General features: G+C 32.6%; 1 protein-coding gene across 1 annotated transcript in view; it reads right to left on the bottom strand.

Annotated features, from left to right (window-relative positions):
* Positions 1-22,810, bottom strand: part of LOC111419704 (Ras converting CAAX endopeptidase Sras) — a 44,512-nt gene extending 21,702 nt beyond the window's left edge. The window contains exons 1-2 of the mRNA XM_071197255.1: positions 22,704-22,810; positions 3,501-3,606 (exon numbers count right to left, since the gene is read on the bottom strand). Coding sequence (XP_071053356.1) covers positions 3,501-3,606; positions 22,704-22,810 — 213 coding nt within the window. The remainder of the gene's footprint in view (positions 1-3,500; positions 3,607-22,703) is intronic.
* Between the last annotated feature and the right edge of the window lie 145 nt (positions 22,811-22,955).

Genomic DNA, 22,955 nt, shown 5'->3' with positions numbered 1-22,955 from the left:
TATTTTGGTGTTTTGTTGTAAGTAAGCCATGTGTTCTCGAATTTTATTCTAAGCTCTCTGTCAACGAGTTTAATGCTAGATGAAATCATGTTAGCTTTGCTAGCATTTGGTTGAAGACGACATTTTCGGCTGGATGTGGAAATTATAACACATACTTTTAGCACGATTTGCTAATAGCTGCGAAAAAAGTTATAAATATATAAGTGTCGAAGGCTGTTTTGCAAGAGTTTAGAATTTACTCAGTTAATTAACAATGAAAATGAATTGTTAATAACTGAATTGAATTATGAATTGTTTTACTCTTTCGGCGCTAAATAGTGCAGTTTGTTTCTAATGAACTTTAATGATTGTGATAAAAGCAGAATAAGGAGCAACGTAGTTGATATGTAACTAAGTAAGTCATTATAAAAAAGATCCTAGGCAACTGTACTAAGATTACTTTCGTTTAAATATTACTACGTTTAAACTAAGATTACTTTCAAATATTACTACGCTATTACATCCGGTCAGAACGAAATTACCTATTGGTCTTTAGAGTAATTCGATAAATAGCCAAAGGATTCTAAAAAAGTAAGGTCGTTACCTTACTTGAAGTTTTGATAAAATTTTCGATGTTGCAATTTTCATCGATAACTTTCAAAATTCGCTATAAAATTAATTTCTTGTATGATCCTTGTGAAAATATCACCAATTATTAATTAAAGTATCCTCTTTTGAATGCAAAAATCCGTTTTGAAAAATCACATTTAGTTCTTGAGAAATAAATTTTTGAAATAATCGAAAATTTTTTCGAATTTACAATTTTCGCAGATTAAGTTTTAAAAATTCGTATAAAATCCATTTCTTGGAATATGAGTATGAAAATTTCCCAAAGTGTTAATAAGAGTGTCTTCTTTCCAATGAACCAACCCGTTTTGAAAAATTGCTTTTAGTTTTTGAGAAAACAATATTTGAAATTTTGATAAAATTTTCGATGTTGCAATTTTCATCGATAACTTGCAAAATTCGCTATAAAATTCATTTTTTGAAGGATCCTTGCGGAAATACCACCAATTATTAGTTAAAGTATCCTCTTTCTAATGCAAAAAGCCGTTTTGAAAAATCTCACTTTCAGTTCTTGAGAAATAAATTTTTGAAATAATGGACAATTTTTTCGAATATTTGCAATTTTAGCCGATTAAGTTTTAAAAATTCGTGTAAAATCTATTACTAGGAATATGAGTAAAAAATTTCCCAAAATGTTAATAAAAGTGTCCTCTTTCCAATGAACCAACCTATTTTGAAAAATAGTTTTTAGTTTTTGAGAAAACAATATTTGAAGTTTTGATAAAATTTTCGATGTTGCAATTTTCATCGATAACTTGCAAAATTCGCTATAAAATTAATTTCTTGAAGGATCCTTGTGGAAATATCATCAATTATTAATTAAAGTATCCCCTCTTTAATGCAAAAAGCCGTTTTGAAAAATCGCATTTAGTTTTTGACAAATAAATTTTTGAAATGAACGACAATTGTTTCGAATTTTGTAATTTTCGCCGATATAAGTTTTAAAAATTCGTATAAAATCCAGTTCTTGGAATATGAGTATGAAAATTTCCCAAAGTGTTAATAAGAGCGTCTTCTTTCCAATGAACCAACCCGTTTTGAAAAATTGCTTTTAGTTTTTGAGAAAACAATATTTGATGTTTTGATAAAATTTCGATGTTGCAATTTTCATCGATAACTTGCAAAATTTGCTATAAAATTCATTTTTTGAACGATCCTTGCATAAATATCACCAATTATTAACTAAAGTATCCTCTTTTTAATGCAACAAGCCGTTTTAAAAAATCACATTCAGTTCTTGAGAAATAAATTTTTGAAATGTTTGAAAATTTTTTCGAATTTTGCAATTTTCGCCGATTAAGTTTTAAAAATTCGTATAAAATCCATTTCGTGGAATATGAGTATGAAAATTGCCCTAAGTGTTAATAAAAGTGTCCTCTTTCCAATGAACCAACCTGTTTTGAAAAATAGTTTTTCGGTTTTGAGAAAACAATATTTGAAATTTTGATAAAATTTTCGATGTTGCAATTTTCGTCGATAACTTGCAAAATTCGCTATAAAATTAATTTCTTGAAGGATCCTTGTGGAAATATCACCAATTATTAATTAAAGTATCCCCTTTGTAACGCAACAAGTCGTTTTGAAAAATCACTTTTAGTTCTTGAGAAATAAATTTTTGAAATAATCAACAATTTTTTCGAATTTTGCAATTTTCACCGATTAACTTTTAAAAATTTGTATAAGATCCATTTCCTGGAATATGATCATGAAAATTTCCCAATGTGTTAATAAAAGTGTCCTCTTTCCAATGAACCAACCTGTTTTGAAAAATAGTTTTTAGTTTTTGAGAAAACAATATTTGAAGTTTTGATAAAATTTTCGATGTTGCAATTTTCATCGATAACTTGCAAAATTCGCTATAAAATTAATTTCTTGAAGGATCTTGTGGAAATATCACCAATTATTAATTAAAGTATCCCCTTTTTAATGCAAAAAGCCGTTTTGAAAAATCGCATTTAGTTTTTGACAAATAAATTTTTGAAATGAACGACAATTGTTTCGAATTTTGTAATTTTCGCCGATATAAGTTTTAAATATTCGCATAAGATTCATTTCTTCGAATGTGAGTATGAAAATTTCCCACAATGTTAATAAAAGTGTCCTCTTCCCAATGAACCAACCCGTTTTGAAAATAGTTTTTAGTTTTTGAGAAAACAATATGTGAAGTTTTGATAAAATTTTCGATGTTGCAATTTTCATCAATAACTTTCAAAATTCGATATAAAATTTATTTCTTAAAGGATCCTTGTGGAAATATCGCCAATTTTTAATTAAAGTATCCTCTTTTACAGTTGCTTCGTTCATTATATCAGCATCAAGAAAGTTCATTTTGTATCTTATCAGCTTTCTTATTAATTTCATTTTTATTCAAATATCGCAATAATGTGGCAATGTAGAGTATCTTTAGAAATGCATCAGAAATTATAACCATAATGGCAAGTTTATATTGAGACCATTGAGACTCAAATGAAATAAAACCTTGCAGACTCCTCTCTTAATCACAAACTTACTTTTTTTAATGAATTAACAAAAAGAACCTTAATATTTCAGTTTTAACGAATTCATTTGTATTATTATAGTTTTCTGATATCATTTATAACAAAGGAAGTGATAGTAAGAACCGAAAAAAAATAACAAGTTATATTTAATTCATTATTTACTCTGTCTAAATTTAGACTTCACACGAAGATTCTTATTGGTAAATATAAAAAGTTTAACCGGTTTGGTTAATTGTAGGCGCACGTCCTGCGCAAAAAATAAGTAATGAAAGAAGAAAATACATCTTCTCTTCTTACATATATGTGTAAACAGAGATCTTTTATGAAACTCAATGTTACCGGTACCGAAAACGGACGATACACAAACGGACTTGGTGATTGACGGTGGAATTTTACCTTTTCCAACGCAGCCTTATTAACCGCAAAGTATACGAACGCAGGGGAAATGAGCACTACAATAAAAACGCTCAGGAATCGCTTCTTTATTGTGGCCGAGTGGTCCCTGAAATACAATCGGGTTTTGCAGTTTTATTTTTAAATCGATAGGCGCGACCGGCGGCGTCGAAACGCCACCACCACCGTACAACGGTGAACGGGGTCCCCGCGTCGTTCAGTGCGTACAACAATTTGCGGAATTTCGCCGCATATCGATAATATAATTAATTGTGTGTGCGCATTTTCCCACGGTTAACTACAGTCGACCAAACCGAATTTACTTTATTGGGTTGTATGCATTTTGTGGTCGGGATGTGAAAACCGAGATTACCCGAACACGAATCCAATCGTTTTTCAGATTTCGATAAGATAACCAACTGAATATTAAGTTATATTTAAAATATAGGGTGAGTTATAAAAATGTGTAGGTTCTTAAAAAACATACATATTTTAAATTAATCATATCTCTTTTTGTTATTGTTTCATCTGGTGAATATTAATAGTTAGACAACATACAGGATATACAGAAGTGTTCCAGAATTTTACTACTTTAGGTGTGTATTCTTCAGCACAAAATAAACAATAAAGTTCATATAAATATATGTCTCAAAGTAATTTATTACCGAGATATTAAAAATGAAAAATTTTAATTTGCCAATGAAGCGGTCAGAATAAATGTTCAAAATGCTTCCCGTTTTGTTGAATGCAACATTGAGCACGATGAATGCACGCTTCTATGGCAAGTCTTATACCATCAGAACAGCCATGTAACTGCTCCAAAATTAAGTTTTGACGAGCATGCTCAAGCTGTGGGGGCCTGGGTGAGCCGAAACATTTACGCACTGAAACGGTTCCTCCTGAAACTGCGAGAATGGCATACTATGCTTTAGTCCACTCGCTTTTGACATATTGTATATTGGCATGGGGAAATACTCCAGCTAGTAGTCATATTTTCAAGCTCCAGCGTAGAGCTATCCGTGTGCTTGGTGGGGTCGGTTTTACGGAGAACTATTCCATCAGAATTTATATTGGAAGCAATTTTATATGCCAATAAAAATAAACACTCCTATGATATCTCTTCTAAGTTTCATCATTATGACACGAGAGGCATGATATTCGGAGTAATTTTTGCAGATTACAAAAGTCTCAACGGGGCCCGATATATACGCCCCAGCAACTGTTTAATCGCTTACCGCTTCACGCGAGAAGTCTCTCAATTGACTCTTTGAAGCGGCGTTTAAAACCATTTTTATTATGCGGCGCTTTCTATTCTGTTGAGGAATTCCTAAACACAGAATGTTGTAAAATATGATGTAGGTAAAAGTAAAAACTTTTTGAGAAATAATAAAATGTTTAATTCAATTCAAGCAAACATGTTTCGAAAAATATAACTGAACATGAAACATTAGTTTCGAAAAATGTAACTGAAGATGAAACATTAGTTTCGAAACATGTTTGCTTGAATTGAATTAAACATTTTATTATTTCTCAAAAAGTTTTTACTTTTACCTACATCATGTTTTATTATATTAGAGAAATATGGAGAATTTCATCCCATTTACAGAATGTTGTGTCTGAATTTTAATTGTAACTGCTTTCGTAACTATGTAATTTTTTGTCAATTTGTAATTATACAGGGTGTCTCACGTAACTGGTTCGTTAGAACTTTTTTAGGTTCCAGTATTCGTACAGTTTTGAAATTTTGGTAGTATGGATTGTTCAGTCGAAACTTTCGATCTAAAATATTTTCAAGATGGCTGCCACTTCCGGTCTACCGGAAGTAGACCATAACTTCGTTATTTTAAATGGAATGCTATAGTTTTTATTGCACCTATTAATTATACGTAAAAAAATATGTTGACTTTCATAAAAGTTATTGGTACCTAGCGTTTTTCGTTTCCGAGTTATTTTGATTTTAAGGTTTTTTTTCACCATGCTCTTTAAAACCCTATATCCCAGCCAACGTTCATTGAAAAAAGCTCTAAATTGGCACGATTACTCTTCAGATGCTCTCAAATAGATTGTCATATATTGTATCGGAGTATCTTATACAGGATGGTCAAAAACTGAATTCCCGTTTCTCCATATTCAATGAGGAGAAAGTCGATAATTTTAGATAGAACGACCCATATTTTATTAGCCTACACGAAAGGGAATTTAATTCTCTACAATTTATCTATAAACATTCCTATACCTATTTATTGTAGTTTGTCTCATATTCGTAAATTTATCAAAACATGCCGGAAATGCAGGAAACCGTTTGTATTTTTATTAGAAGGCCATGACATTTTGACAGTTTTTTGTTTAATTTATTTCTATTATTATTGGTACTATTAACTACGATTGATAATTTTTTAGTTTACTAGCTTTTACTTACCAAAAATAACAGACAGAAGATCAAATAAATGAAACTATTAAAACAAAAAGTTAATGACAAAAATTAGATTTGAATAAAAATATAAATTTATAATGTAAATTTCTTATTAAATTGAATTTGGAAATGCAATAAAATACGTTAAATTATTTATTTCGTTGTCTTCATCACTGGTGACCGGAAATATGCGATTTCTTTTGGTCTCGATATATCCAGAACTAATAAATTCTTAATCTAATTATCAATTTTTTGAAATTTTTCCTCGTGATGGTCGTTAGGTTTGTTAGGCATCTCTCATTAAGTGTTCGACACGTCTTGTCCGAAAGTTTATTACATTCGCCATCAATACAAAATAAATTTCAAATATCGGCGTTGGAATAATTTACCTAACTTTTAACTAATGGCAACAATAATGCAAACATGGACCAAAAACTGTCAACATTCCATAGCTTTCTAATAAAAAAACCTGCATTTCATGCATGTTTTAATAAATATCGCAATATGAGGTAAACTACAATAAATAGGTATGGGAATGTGTATAGGTAATTTGTAGAGAATTAAATTTTCTTCCTGATAGCCTAAAAAAATATGGGGCGTTCTATTTTAAATTTTCGACTTTCTCGCCATTGAATAAGGAGAAACAGTAATTCAATTTTTGACCAGCCTGTATAAGATACTCCGATACAACAAATGGCAATCTATTTGACAACATCTGAAGAGTAATCGTGCCAAAGTAGATCTTTTTTGAATGAACTTTGGCTGAGATTTGGAGTTTTAAAGAGCATGTTGAAATTTACCAAAAAAAGTTTAAAACCAAAATAACTCGAAAACAAAAAACGCTAGGTACCAATAACTTTTATCACAGTCAACCTATTTTTTACGTACAATTAAACTGTGTAATAAAAACTATAGCATTCCATTTAAAATAGCGAAGTTATGGTCTACTTCCGGTAGACCGGAAGTGGCGGCCATCTTGAAAATGTTTTAGATCGAAAGTTCCGAATGTACAACCCATGCTACCAAAATTTGAAATCTCTACGAATAGTGGAAGATGAAAAAGTTCTAACGAACCAGTTACGTGAGACACCCTGTATAATATATGTATTTTTTTGTTAATACTAAGTAATCCATGACGAGTGTAAAGAAAGATATCTTAAAACACAATAAAATGAATTTGAATTACTGCGGCTTCCACGATGCGATTTCTGAGCTCTTCTTGGGTGCCAATAGACGTAGAGTAAACCATAGATTTCATCCAGCCCCACACAAAATAATATAATGGTGTTAGATCAAGACACCGTGGCGGCCATTTGAACGGTCCGTTTCGACCAATCCATCGGTTACCATTTGCTCTAGATTCCCTGCCTATTGGCAATCGGAATGTCTAGCTCATACAAGTTATTTTGCAAAAAATTCAAGTAAGATATTAGCTTGGGTGGTAAAAAGAAAGGACCGATGGGATTGTTACCAAGAAGACCACACCAGACATTTGAGAAAAAAGTATGTTGGTAATAAGTAGAAGCAGTCGTATGATTTTTTCGTGCCAAGTATGGGTGTTTCGAAAGTTAATAATCCCGTTTCTATAAAACAAGATTCGCCAGTAACTAGGAGGCAGCTTAGGAAGTTAAGGTTTCATGTACATTGTCGAATTAACCACTGGCAGAAATTTCTGCGTTTGTTATAGTCTTCTGGTAATAAATCTTGCACATGTATAACGTGATATGGATACAACTGTTACTTTTGTATTGAAGTAACAATCTTATGGTGCTAGTACTAGGAGATAACTGAACAGTATCGAGTATCAATTCTTCAACGTTAGCAGTTTGTCGAAATCTTTCCTGGCCAGCGTTTATTCGTGTAGGTTTTAGCGTGCTAGTTTTCCTAAGACGTCTTTCAATAACTTCAAACGTTTTACGATCTGGTATCCTTCTAGTAGAAAATTTTTCACGGTACCTTCGAACAGCAGCAGCTCCATTTTTATGTACTTGGTCATAAATTAACAACATGTCTGTTTAAATGTCAATTGTCTGTTATAAATAATAAAAAATTAAATTTTTCGTACAGCACTAGAAAAACCACTACACCAAACAGTGTTAAGCACTAATTAACACATTTAATAGTAGATATTTAATCATCTGTTAAGCAAAAAAGCAATATGCGATTGTTGTCCATGGCTACTTAATTAACGCAATACTTTCAGATATTTCACTTCAACTTTAAATATATCGGTAATAAATTAATTTTTAATATGTTTGTATGAACTTTATTGTTTATTTTGTGTTGAAGAGCATCCCTAAAATAGTGCCGTGCAATTCTGAAACACCCGGTATATCTAAGTAAATTTCGCACATTTTTACAACTTATCCTGTATAATGCCCTAATATAAACAATAATACAGAATACTAAAACTTTCAATATTAATTACAGACATTCCTATCATTAATTGATTATTACTTTTTTTTACAAGTTAAACCAACAATAAAATATAATATTATAATTAATTTTTGCCTGTTCTTTGTATCTTTCAAACCAAATTTTGCTTCAATAATCCTTTTATACTCACGTGGGATTAAACAAACCCTACACTTATTAATTTGACGTGCAGGAACGCCTTAGATCTTACCCTTAAACGATTATAGAACGAGATAAGACATGTATGCGACCAATTTGATTGATTCTTGATTCTAAGATAAGTTTTTTATTGTTTCAGTACTTTCTTACGAAATACTACAAACTACAAAACTATATGTTTTATTAATATTAATAAAGTATGTACCATAAAAAATATTCGTACTTTTACGAGTGTATTTACATTTCATTAAGCATTATGTGATTAATTTCGACCCATACCTAAGAGATTACAAAAATAAAAAAAAAATTTAATATTTAGTAAAATGTATTAAGCTCTTTCCTTTCATGAATATATCACTCAACTTAATCTGATACCTTATGCTAAAATCTAGAAATGGTTAATAATTTCGGATGCGAAATTTTCCAAGAGCAAGTCACTGCTATTTAATATTATACAGTGTTGAAGATAATATCAAAAAATGTAATAACATTAATTATTGAGATCAATTTGCCAAATTACCAAATATCCGGCTTTTGCCAGATATTAAAAACCTATTAGTACTCCACCATTCACCAGGATTAGTATCTTTTTTAGGTGTTGGACTTTATTTACTTCAGGTTTGTCATTAGGAACCTCATGGTAGCAATCCCAAAACGATGTATGAATTAAATCTCTTGTTGCAGTTTCTTCTAGTTTTCTTTTCTTCGCTTGTAATTCATCGTCACATTCATTACTAACAGAACTGTCGCTGTTATCACTTTCAGTTTGTGATGCAAGTCTTTCCAATAAAAGCCATCTTCTTGCTTCGTTTGTTAAATCTGCATCAAAAAAGTTCATTTTGTATCTTGGATCCAAATAAGTTGACATATCTTATCAGCTTTCTTATTAATTTCATTTTTGTTTAAATATCGCAATAAAGTGGCAATGTAGGGTATCACTACAAAAATGTGCCGGATAACCGGATTTTCTCAAAATCACTATCCGTTCCATCACTAGTTGTCAGTATTTTTAATCACATAATTCGTAACAAACTGTAAATATATCTACATGTTAGTTCAAAAAGGTTAAACTAAAATATCACACTCCCTTCTGTGGCACTGCAGTTCTTATTAGACCTTGTCCTCACTCAATTTCCTTTTCTGTTGCCATCCTTTTCCATTTCTCACTTGCATTAGCCCTTTAGCTCTGCTTCTCTTGCATCCTCCCACTTTTTTCTTGGCTTCCCTACCGGGCATTTTCTTACATTCTACTATAGGGTCTTCCATCTAGAAGTTTCGTTTTAAAATAAGAAAAAAACAGTATTTGTTTGAAAAGCAGAAATATTTTTATTTTTGTTCAAAGTACGATCTCTGAGGTTAATAATAATATTTGCCAAATGTCCAGCTCGGCTTTGCTTACAGACGGTCATTTTTTTGATGAAATTTTGCATTAACGTTTTCACACAATTATGACCCTATTTCGCGAATGACATCTTTTATGTTGTCTTTGATTACTTGAATCGTTGCTGGACCTTGTTTTTAACATAGCTTCAAAGAAAATAGTACAATGGTGTTAAATCGCAACATCTCGGCGACCAATTGATGTCTCAATTTCGAGTGATTATAGAGTAATCATACTAATCATTTCAAGAGTAGTATGGCATGTTGCGTCATTCTGCTAAAAATAAACATCGTGCACATCCATAGCAGCAACTTTAGGCCAAAAAATCAGCACAGCATCATTTTCGAAGAAACAAGGTCCAATTATTCAACCAACCCAAAAACCGCACCAAACTGACACTCGTTGTTGAAGTAATGCTTGCTCGACCACTTGTCTTGAGTTTTCGGAGCCAGTAATCTGATAATTTTGCTTTGTTGACATAACGAGACAGATGAAAATGAAATCAATCAGAATAAATTTGTTCAAAAAATCGTGATCTTGTTCATACATTGCGAGCTGTAGCTTGTAGCTTTAATTTTTGCATCAGCTGGACTTTGTAAGCCTTTAAGGCAACATTTTATACAAAATACCGTAGAAATTGGATGTTGGCAAGCTCAATTCCTGTAAACGTCTTGAAATGGACAACCTGGGTTTTCATACACACTCTAGGGTGGCGATATTTTCAGTAGACCTGACGAGACCAACACGAATTGGAGTCCTCACATCACTAACTTGCCCGACACTTTAAAATTTATGGATTAACTTTATTACAGCAGGGGGTGAAGGTTCTTGATGATAACCAAAAGCAGTACGAAGTGTCTCCGCAAAATTTTCATCATTTTTATTTTTAGTGAATTTTCACTATTTCAACTCATCCTTATTACATGGTCTGACCACTGCAGCATTTGTATTTTGACGAAATCTGATATTGATAGCTCTCTTATTGTTAGTTTTAGCTATAGCCTTAATTAAGCCTATCCTAATATACGAGTATGAAATAATCGAATTTGTGTTCCAAAAAAGAAAATAGATTTCGCCTCTTATGTTATAGTGATGATTTATTAATTTTAATAGCGACAGACAGCAACAACGCGATTTACGGATAAGCAAAAGTTGTGATGTCTTCTACTTTGCTGGTGCACAAAAACTAAATCAAAATTGCAGTAATTGATTAAGTCTTGGACAAGATCTATTATAGGAAGGTATTTAAAGATAAGCAGTTATACCATATTATACATGTTTATGCTTGAGTTTACAGGTTTGTGGTTGTGACATGGCCTTATCATTGCCTTTGGCGAGTGCTAATACACCATAATGTGGAGAAAACGGAAAATAGTCAAAAAGTCTCAAGAAAAATGATAGCTATTATTATTATCATTCTGCCAGGCTGAGAGGAGCGGCCCCTCTCATCACCGCAATCTATAAGATCTATTGTAACTTAAGCCCGCCAAAGGTTTAGGGCAAATGTAGGTCCTTGATGAACCTAGTATTGCTCCAAGGTCTTATTCCTTTAACTACATTCACTAATGCCTATACCTACTCCGGATCCAACTGTCTTTGAAGCATCGATGTACCATGCAAGGGCTCCTCTTTTGAGTTGAGGCTCACCCATCGTCCAATCATCCCCGCTTCTAAATATGACCTTATACGGCTGGTCGAAATTATATTTTGTCGGTATAAGATCTGTTTTAATTTCCATCAAGTGGTTTAGACATGGGTTCTTGAGGATTTCGAGGTGTCATCTGACGTTACCCTGCATCAACTTGAGTGAAGAGCATGTTTTCAGTGATAAGGCACTTAAAGCTGCCTCGTTTTGTATGTATAAATGAGGTTTTGTGAGACCAAGTAGGGCTTCAAGAGCAGTGGTCGGAGAAAATCTCATTGAACCCGTTATGTTAAGACATGCTAATCGCTGGATTTGTGCCAGCTGTTGTTGTGCTGTCTTACGATTTGTTTTAGGTCACCAAACCAGTGAGGCATAAGCGACCATGGGTCTGATTATTGTTACGGAGGCTCAGTGAGCCATTCGTGGTTTAAAACCCCAGTTGCTTCCAAGGAGCCTGCGGCAGATCTGCTTAGCCTGATGGCCTTTTTCCTCACTGTCAGTATTACTCCTAAGTATTTGACTTCTATTTTGATGTTGATAGTTCTGCCTTCAATGAAGGGTGCTCTCAAATGTAGCTTCCTTCTCCGAGTGAAAGAGACTATTTCTACTTTGTTTGGATTAATGCTGAGCCCATTACTTCTGCATCAAGTGCTAGTAAGTAGTAGGGCTTTCTGTACTATTTTTGTTATGATTGTGTCACATTTACATCGGATTGTGATTACCAGGTCATTTGCCTATCCCTAAATCGTGAATCCATTTTTGTTAAGCTGTTCATCAAGTCATTAACTACCGGGGACCATAGGAGATGTGAAAAGAATTCTAGCTAAGCATAATTACTGAAACTACGATACAGAAGTATAGGTAATAAATAGTTACAAACTGAATATTTTTCTTAACAAATATGTAGATAGAATTAGATATAACAATAGAATCTGTCTAGTATTGTTAATATAATAGATTTAGAAAAAAAAAATGGGATATCCCAATAAAAACATAACATTTCCAAAATTACCAGATTTACTATTTTTCTGAAACTATTTGTCATGTTGGTTTTGTAATGCAACACCCTGTATATTGTGTCATTTCAGATTTGATTTAATCAGAAAGGTCGTATATAAAATACGCAAATTAAATTTATTTATTGAAATTGATATTAACTTTAAATTTTTAATGGTGTCCAACTAAATTATAACGTACTAATTTAAACCACTAAATTGTTAAAGTACGTAATGGCTACTTAATTAAGTGTTCGAAATGTACCCCGTTGTTAATTTGACAGCAGATCGATGATAAAATGCGTCTCTACATTCCTCCATGATTCTGCGGAAATTAATCTCCATTCATCAATATCGTTGCCTTAACGCTTTCAACTTAGTTTTATAAGTTTAACATTTCAATTATCCTCAATAAAAATAGTCTGTAGGATTGGAATCCACTAAATAGGAAGTACAATCTTGCCTCGTCTACCAATTTCGTTCATATGTATCCGCTGTTATACTCCAGTATAACAGTTATACAGTAGGTATACCATCGCTATAGTTAACTAACCATACATTTATGTGTTGTTATCGTTGTTATACGGTTTTATTCCTTGACATCTGAGACTCATTCAAAATCTAATATTTTCTTTAGCCTTGTTGGAAATAAGACGTATGACTTTCTTAAATGGTATTTTCTATTATGATTGCAGCTCTGTCCGATATTCATGTCCGTTCATAGACAGAGAATTCACCTTGTGGATACTTATACAAAAAAAAACATAGAGACTTGATACACTAGAGAGGAAAATCATATGAAAAATAATGGGACTACGAACGCATATAGCTCAAACTTTTAATATGGGCAAGGCATGTCTAGAAGATGCCAGATGAAACAAGGAAGTAGGAGACCGGTTGGGAATCCCAGAACATGATGGGGGAATGAGGTGCGGAACGATGTCAAAAACATGTTAGAAGCTGCAAACTGGAAAAGAGTATCAGAAGACAAAGATGAATTAGGTAGTAGCGCCATTAGACGAAATAGATGGCGGCAACAGAGGCGAAACAGAGGCGGCAACCTTTTAATGATATTTTTCGAAGATTGTAACATAATCTACAAACTAGCGGCCAATTCGAAAAGAAAAGATCAAAAACTTATATACCGAATGAAGACGGGGAATTAGAAGAAGTAGTAGTTTTAGAAGCAATGGAAAATAATCCACAGATATCAAAGCGGCAATTGAGGGTAACCACAGGAATTCCAAGAACCAAAGCAAGGCGGATTTTGATAAAATTCAGATTTAAGCCATACAGAACTAGCAAAGTCCATTACCTCAGACCAGGAGATCTTGAACGGCGCATAAATTTTTGCCAATGGCTCTTGGGAAAATGTGACGAAGCATGCAGATGAACGGTATGTGAGTAGTGCTAGTGCACAGCACAAATAAAATATTTGAACATATTTAGGCAACAAATCGAACCTGTTGTTGACGATTTACCTCTAGCGCACCTGCGAAATGTACTTTTTCAACAAGATGGTACACAGCTTCACAATGCTGCTATTGTCACCAATTCTTTGACCGCAGCTTTTGGTGATTGTTGCTTGGGTAATCAAGGTTCTATTCGCTGGGCGGCTTGGTCAGCGGACCTAACACCTATGGATTTTTTCCTTTGGGGAAGATTGAAAGATGTTATCTATAAACAGCCAATAAATTCCCGACAGCAATTAGAAACCGCAGTTGTAAACACTTTTGCAAAACTTAGGCCCATTGAGCTTATCAACTCGGCAAAAAGGGCTAAAAAAAGATGAATAGGGGTTTACTTTTGTTGTTATTTGTTGCCTCATATTTATTCTTGTTTTATAATAAGATAAGTTTTATTAATTTAATCTGCTTTTTGTTTATGAGTTTATGTTTTAATTCATTGTAACCAACTATCTTGATACTACTTATAAATATAATCTCGTTTTTCTTTTATTTCCAAAGCCTACTTTTTCAAAATCTGCACATATAAATTTTAAAGTTGTATTTTTCAAAGAAGACTCAAACGAAATATCAAGTGTGCTATATTTTTGGAAAGGAAATTTTATACTCTCGTCGAATTAGCAAAAATATATAGGATGTTTCATTTAAAAAAATCATTTTTATGTCGATAACTGCAAAAATATTCCTTTGAAGAAAAGCTAACTTATTCCATCGAATTCTACCTAAAAAGTTGTTTTATAAATGTTTTTACAGAAAAGAAGATTTATCAATAAGTAAAAAAGTTATGACGACTTTTCGAAAATGCACTTTTTTGAAAAACATCCTGTATCTCTGAAACCGTAAGAGATCTCTATATGCGGTTCAGACTGAACTATTATCATTCACTTTTAAATATGATTCGGGAAAATCCAAACCTTATATCACAAATGCTATGGATGCATGAAGCATCTTTCAACAAGCTGGTGTAAACTTGATGTTTTTTTCGTCGAAACTAGAATAAATAAATGCATCGAGGTTATGGAAGGCATTTTGAACATTAGTGAGCTATTTTTGCCAAAAATTTAAGTAATTCTAAATGTTTTCGTTTATTTTGTTTTATTATCATTGTTGATATTTCATTAATCCGTTGGCTTTTAAACACGCCTCAAAATTAGTTTTGAACCAATTCTAAACTTGGATAAAGTGTGAAGGGACGTTCTAGGTAATAACATTTTTATGCTCTCTAATTTGTTTGCTAAGGTAACTTGATCCGATTAAGGGCCGGTTTATTAATATCTAGTTAAGACAATTTATCTGTCAATTAAAATTGTAGCTGATAGATAACGCCGACGAATCGTTTATCCACCCTTAGTTTAGGATCATCTTATAGGTAAATATGACATTTGGATACCCACCAGATTGAAGTACTGGTTGATGGTTTACCTATTAGATATTGTCGAAAATTTATGACAACAAAATCAAAATATAACGTTAAAAATAAATTTAGCTTATAAAATAAAATTGTGGTGATAGATAAGCAAGAGAATGTAAAAAGATGGAATTTTAGTACAGCAGAAAAAAATTTGCTGATAGATTTGGCAAACAAATATAAAAATGTTATAGAAAAAAAATAATGTAATAATTTAAAAAAATAACAATATAATCTATAATCAAATATGTATGTATATAATCTCGTCTCAATTTTAAACAAACCTTGACAAAACTGTGTCCTTTTTTAACCGAAATCTAACGAAAAAATCGTGGTCGTCCAACTCCTCAAACTCTAATTATATATAATTTATATATATTATAATTATATAATCATATAATATATATCATCGCTGTCTAATAAATATTCATGTAGGAATTCCATTATAAAAGAGGTTTTCGAAAACAACCGAAAGCACACGGGAATGATAACCTCCAAAACACGATCAGCTGTTTATATCAACTTCACAAACTAAAGTCAATTATTCAAATTTCGCCAATCACGTTTCATTTCCGTTTCTAATGTTAACACTCAGAGGTACCATCTATTTTCTATCTTGTAGGTTGCTGCCTGTCGGGTAGAAACTTGCTGGATAAACGCTTCGCTGAGGTTATCTGTTAGGCAAGTTTATCCATGAGTTGCGTATCTAACAGATTTAACTCGACATTGATAAACCGACCCTAAGATATACGAATTTTTAACGTTTTCTTCTATAATTCGCGCATGGATGGAGATATCGAGATGCGGTTTCCACTAATATTTAGCAAATTTTATGGTGACTAAGTGTCTGTGATGTAAATAGTACCGTTCCATTTAACTTTTTTCAAAAATCACAAAAATATGTAATCGCTACCTAGATAACGCGCTCTAGCTTATTTGTTTTAAACCAAACGGTCTTACTGAAAATATCAAATAAATAAACAAGACCAAAAATATTTAAATCGGTTGAATGGTCCAGGAGATATTAAAATGTAAACATTTAAAAACGCCTTGGCCTCCCCCTCCCTTATTATGACAGATATGAGAAATATCGCAAAACAAAAGCGATGCGGTATTATCCAAGTTATTAAATGAAGTTGTCAAAATTATAGCTCATCGTCTAACTTTCTGACATAGCGGAAATTTTATGTTTCTGTATGGCAGTTACGCCTCCTAGCGGTCGAATTACGAACTTCAAAATAATTTCCAGCTATTTCTCTTGCCCACTTTGCCTATAAGGATTTTTTTTCCAAACCTCTAGGCCTTACCGTTGTCGATATACAGCCGCTCCGTACCTTTAGCGGGACACCTGTATAAACACATTTCGTCGTGACATACCCTGTACATAAAAGTTATCTATCTTTTCCTTTTATCCATATACATTTTATCTATGTATGTATTAATGACTTGTAACAATAAGGATCTGGAGGACTCCAGAATTGTGAATGTTAAAAAAATCAACTGTACAGGCTGTCCCAATTTCGATGTTCGCATAGGCTATCTCCGAAGCTAAAAGATATAGAAAAAAAAGTAGCTTACATGTCATGATCTCGCTTATCGAGAAAATGGTAATACCGAAAACTCCGTAAAGCTATCGTCTTTTGTTTTCGCCCTATCGGCAAAAACTGAAAATTTTGCGAAAGCGACAATCGCGAATATCACACTTATTATCAAAGATGGAACGAAGAATTCAGAGGCGTAGGTAGAATTTTCTTCCCACCTTTTGTTTTAGAGATTTTAGACGTAACTTTATTTTTTTAAATGGAAACCATAGTTCGCTATGACCTAAAATAATTTGTTATTTTCTTCTGATAACAAATATATATAGTTTGTGGGGTATATTTCTTACAGTTATTGAATAATTAACAAAAATTCATTTTGTTCTATCTAAAACTAATGTATGTATTTAAATGTTAATGTTGCTATAGTGATAACCATATATACCAAGGGTGGCCAAGCTCTTTGATAGTCCGAGCCATTTTTCAATTTCAAATTTTTCGCGAGCCGCATATATACGCAATTAAATATGTATATATTAAAACGGTATGCAAAAAAAGTATTACAAAACATTTTTTTACAGAAATTATATCAAATATAGTAAAAAAAAAAAGGTACTCGGGTACATTTATCGAGAGCCATAAATAATCCTTCAAAGAGCCGCATGTGGCTCGCGAGCCGCAGTTTGGCCACCGTTGATATATACTATGATGGAACATAATGTATCAAATAATTGCCAAAGTTTGTATTTAAAAATTCGATAACAACTCTGACATTATGTGCTGGTACGAAGCACCAGCATGTTGAAGTCAATGTGGTGGCTTCAGTTGCGATAAATCCATCAACATCTTGCAGAGAAATTGAACAAGACGTCTGGCCCAAAAGCCGCTGCTCCCGAATATGAAAGAAAAATAAGTATAAACCATACAAAGCGGGGCTAACTCATTATTGACGTGCCGGAGATGTCAATCTAAGACTAGAATTTTATAGATGATATTTAGAAAAATTAAATAATCTGCTGTTTGTCCAAAATGTTATCTGGACCGATGAAGTCTCTGAGTGTTCAAAGAAGATTCGGGTTCAATGTATGGTATGCCCTTTTAGATAATAGAATTTTGGCATATAGTATCTACCATAAAAATTTAAGCTCAGGTAAATATCTCAATATATTAAGGCAGCACATTGAGCCTTTGGTCGACAATTTGCCATTAAATATGTCTCAAATGATATATTTACAATATGACGGAGCACCTGCACATAATGCCAGAGTTGTTAGTGAATTTTTAAATACTACTACAAAGTTTGGCAATAATTAGAAATAATGTTTTCCATCGTGGTATGGTTATCACCATAACAACATTAAGTTTTAAATACATACAATAGTTTTAGAAAGAACAAAAAAAAATTGATACATTATGTTCCATCATAGTATGTATGGTTATCACCATAGCAACATTAACTTTTAAATACATACATTAGTTTTAGATAGAACAAAATGATTTTTTGTTAATTATTCAATAACCATAAGAAATATACCCCACAAACTATATACCGGGTGTTTCATTTAAAATGACATATGCTTATATATCAAAAACAAAAACTCGAATCGAAAAAAGTTTCAAGCAAACATTTTTTGGTGGGTTGCCTAAAGGCCCTTATGACGTCATTTTTATTTTTTCAAATAGCACATATACTTTTTTCTTTCAAAGTCTTAAACAACTTGACAAACTGATTACTTTTAGCTTAAAAAAACTTTTTCTTAAACTCTCCGTTGTGAAAATATCAACAAAAATAAAATAACATGTTTCAAAATGTAATTAAAAAAAAATAATTAATAAAAAAAAAACGATTTAATTAATCGTAAAATAATATTAAAATTCTTCTTAACTTGTGAAATCGTCTTATAAAATGATTAAAAAAAATTTTTTTATGTTTATAAATCGAGTAAATCCTGTTCTAAACCTTGTTTGGATGTGCGCTAACTTGCACGTGGGATAAAAATTTCAAACGAAAAAATCATTGTGATCAAAACAAAAATGTCTCTACTCCACAGAAAATTCAGATGGTGTTAGCTTACGGTGAAAGTCGTGAAAATTTCGCGGAGGCCCATCGCATTTATGTTGGAAAATTTCCTGGAGAAACAGCGCCTTGTCCTAAAACTTTATATCGAATAGTTACAAAATTTCTGGAATGTTACCACATTCGTGGAGGAAAAAAAACGAACACGTGCAAGATCGGTTACGAATGAACAGAATCAAATAGCTGTTTTAGCAGCTGTAAATGTTAATCCTCATGTAAGTTGCCGTCAATTGACAAAAGATTCAGGCATTTCGTTAACGAGTGTACATCGGATTTTGAAACTTAATAAGTTTTATCCGTATCGGGTCTCTCCACACCAACAATTACATGGCGATGATTTCGAAAATCGTGTGCAATTTTGTACTTGGGCTATGGAAAAATTAAGATTGAATGAACATTTTTTCTTCAATGTACTATTTTCCGACGATCACGGCCAAGTAAATCGTCATACTGGTCACATGAAAATCCTCGTTGGCTAAGACAAGTTGATCATCAAAAACCTTGGTCAATTAATGTCTGGTGCGGCATTGTTGGCAATAAAATAATTGGACCTTTTTTATTGATGGCAATTTGAAAGGCAGAAAGAATCGGAATTTTTTGTTGAACGATTTACCGGTTTTGTTGGAAGACCTTACTCTGGAGGGAAGACTTGCGCTATGGTATCAGCATGATGGATGTCCATCTCATTATGCTCTAGCCGCAACAGAAGTTTTAGACGAAATGTTTCCTGAAAAATGGATAGGACGTAATGGACCGGTGAATTGGCCAGCTAGATCACCCGACTTAACTTCTCCAGATTTCTTTCTTTGGGGTTACCTCAAAGAGAAAGTTTACAACCAGGTTTCAACAACACCAAACGATATGAAAAACCGTATCAGAGTAGCTTGCGAATCAATAACTGATTTGGAATGTATAAAGATGTGAATGAGAATTCAGAAAATGTATAAAGAAAAATTAATCGATGTATAAAGGTAACTTTATAAATTTTAATCAATGTTCTAAGGTGATTCAAAAAATGAAGAAGAATTTTACGATTAATTAAATCGTTTTTTTAATAATTAAATTTTTGTAATTACATTTTGAAAAATGTTTTATTTTTGTTTTTGTAGATATCCTCATAACGCAGAATTTAAGAAAAAAAAATTTTTAAGCAAAAAATACTTAGTTTGTCAAGATGTTCAAGGCGTTGAAAGAAAAAAGTATATGTGCGATTTGAAAAAATGAAAATGACTTCCTTTGAAAATTTGAAACCTTTTGAAAATTACTTGAAACTTTTTTCGATTCGAGTTTTGGTTTTCGAGATATAAGCATATGTCATTTTAAATAAAACACTTTGTATATTTGTTATCAAATTATTTTAGATCATTAGATACAACTATTGTTTCCATTTAAAAAAATAAAGTTACTTCTAAAATCTCGAAAATAAAAGATGGGAAATTCTGCCTACACAACTGAATTCTTCGTAAAAAGTTGCCCATATAATGTATAAATGTATAAAAATTTCGTGTTTCTAACCCTAGTAGTTTTTGAAATAATGAGAAATAACCACATATTGAACGTCTTCTTCAAAGTGCTCTACCTCCCTTAGGAAGCATTTTAACCCTGCGTGTGAAATACACACCTTTATATGAACTTTTCTTCATGATTTTTTATGTAAAATCACACCTTTAAATACAGGGTGATTCACATAAGAACCGACACAGAGCAGGGACATGTAGAGGACAATAAATTAAGATGATTTAAAGTAACTTACCTCTATACTAAGTTGTACACCTGAGGAGTTATAGGCCTTCAAAGTTGGCTCTTAAATTTTTAAAAAGTTCAATATCTTCGTAATAAATTAAGCTAGAACAACCAAATTTGGTATACGTTGTGAGTGTACCAAGGGTATTAATTGGTAGCAAATTGAACTCAATTAGGCATTTCAAAGGGTTGATTAAGGGTGATGGTACCATAAATTTTGACAGATTAAGGTTAAAAGCCTTTTGGCGGATTTAATAAATTACTACTTCATTTCATGTGGAATTTAATTCTAAAACTTTTCTTACTCTTATTATTTTTTAATAAACTTTGTCGTTTTCATAAAAAACTGAAATAACTAAAGACACTTATTTCGTAATTTTACTTAAAAGAAGCGAAAATTCAGTAGTCGGCTATGAGATTGTACGTCAAACTCGACAAATAGGTTATAAAGTTATTTGACAACAAGGTTTTATACAAGGTTTATATATTAAAGGTTGTCTAAGTACCTATGCTGCAATACTTTGATTTAGTTTGTGGGCGCGGGGCAAGAGCAGGAGTGTTTCGTGACGTAAGCGATCACGGATTGCGCACGCAACCTCATGGCCATGTGGTGCCCCGTGCATTTGTTTAATTTGAATTGCTTGGCGGTATTATTTTCCACATGTGACGTAATGCGCAGTATGGTTGCGTACGAATCTAGACAACCTCTTATATATAAACCTTGGGTTTTATAACCTATTTGTCAAGTTTGACATACAATTTCACAGCCGACTACTGAATTTTCGATGATTTTAAGTAGCATTAACGAAATACGTGTCTTTAGTTATTTGAGTTTTTTATGAAAACGACAATATTTTTTAAAAAATAATAAGAGTAAAAAAAGTTTTACATTTAAATTCCACATGAAATGAGGTAATAATGCATTAAATCCACCAAAAGGTTAAAAAAATCTGTCAAAATTTAGGGGACCATCACCCTTAACCAACCCTTTGGAATGCCTCAATTGGTCTCAACTTGCTACCAGTTAATACCCTCGGTACACTCATAACGTATACCAAATTTGGTTTTTTTAGCTTAATGCATTACGAATATATTCAATGTTTTAAAAATTTAAGACCCAACTTTGAAGGCCTATAACTCCTCAGGGGTACAACTTAGTATAGAGATAAGTTGCGTTAAATCATCTTAATTTATTGTCCTCTACATGTTCCTGCTCTATGTCGGTTCTTATGTGAATCACCCTGTATATGATCGCAATTTCCGGACACTGTATACTTCCAAAAAAAAAATTAAAAAATATCATTCATTTAAACATCTCTGGACCGGAAGAAAATATATATAATATATATATATTTTTATATATTTGTAATTATAAACTAAAATCAAGTTAAAATTTTAAGATATTTTGACACCTTAGGTGTTACATAAAAGTAAGGTTATATATGTTATGTCAAAAAACGATAACCAAGAACATTTGTGAAATATAGAAATACATATATATATATTTAAAAAGCATAATTTGTGCTTGAAAGATACAAACGATTTTTGATTTTAATATAACTTCAGAAAATAAGGTTATATTTTTTTATAAAAAAATGCGAGAATAATTTTTAAGTTGGCAACACCTTATCATTGAAACGTCAATATTAGTAATTAATGGCCGATTTAAAGTTGAAAAGTTTTGAAATAATAGTTATAAATTTAAAAAATGTTTCAATTGCAAGTTATTGAGCAGCACTTTTTTGGTAGACTGTACAATTCGGTAGTGGAACGACGGCGCCGACGGTTGTTGGTTACCGGAGGACCGGAGGGGCAACGGAGCGTGAGTGGATGGGCGAGGGGAGAGCGACGAGTTGAGGGGTAGCCACGGGTTCGTACGTTTCGTCCACCGTCCACCATCCGCCACGGCCTCAGTTCGGGCTGCTTCAAAATCGCGTTTAACGAAAAAACGTGTAAATGAAATTACCTGTCGTGATGGGAGCCCCACACATACAAACTACACACGAACAGTATCGACAGAAGAGAACAGGAGCCGATTGAAATAAGACGGTCGACGATAAATTCGTACTCCATTCTGACATTTTAACGGTCACGTGACCGCGGCCGAAGTACTGTTATTGGTCCGGGGTCCGTTCGTCGTGGTTCGTCGTTCTGATGGTTCTGTTCAGAGCGCAGTGAAAATGGCCGCCACCGCCAGTGTCAGTGTCTCCTTTGTTTA

The sequence above is a fragment of the Onthophagus taurus genome, chromosome 7 (genome assembly GCF_036711975.1).
Source record: "Onthophagus taurus isolate NC chromosome 7, IU_Otau_3.0, whole genome shotgun sequence".
NCBI classification, from domain to species: Eukaryota; Metazoa; Arthropoda; class Insecta; order Coleoptera; family Scarabaeidae; genus Onthophagus; species Onthophagus taurus.
The sequence above is the reverse complement of the archived record's forward strand: the minus strand, read 5'-3'. Positions and strand labels throughout refer to the sequence as shown.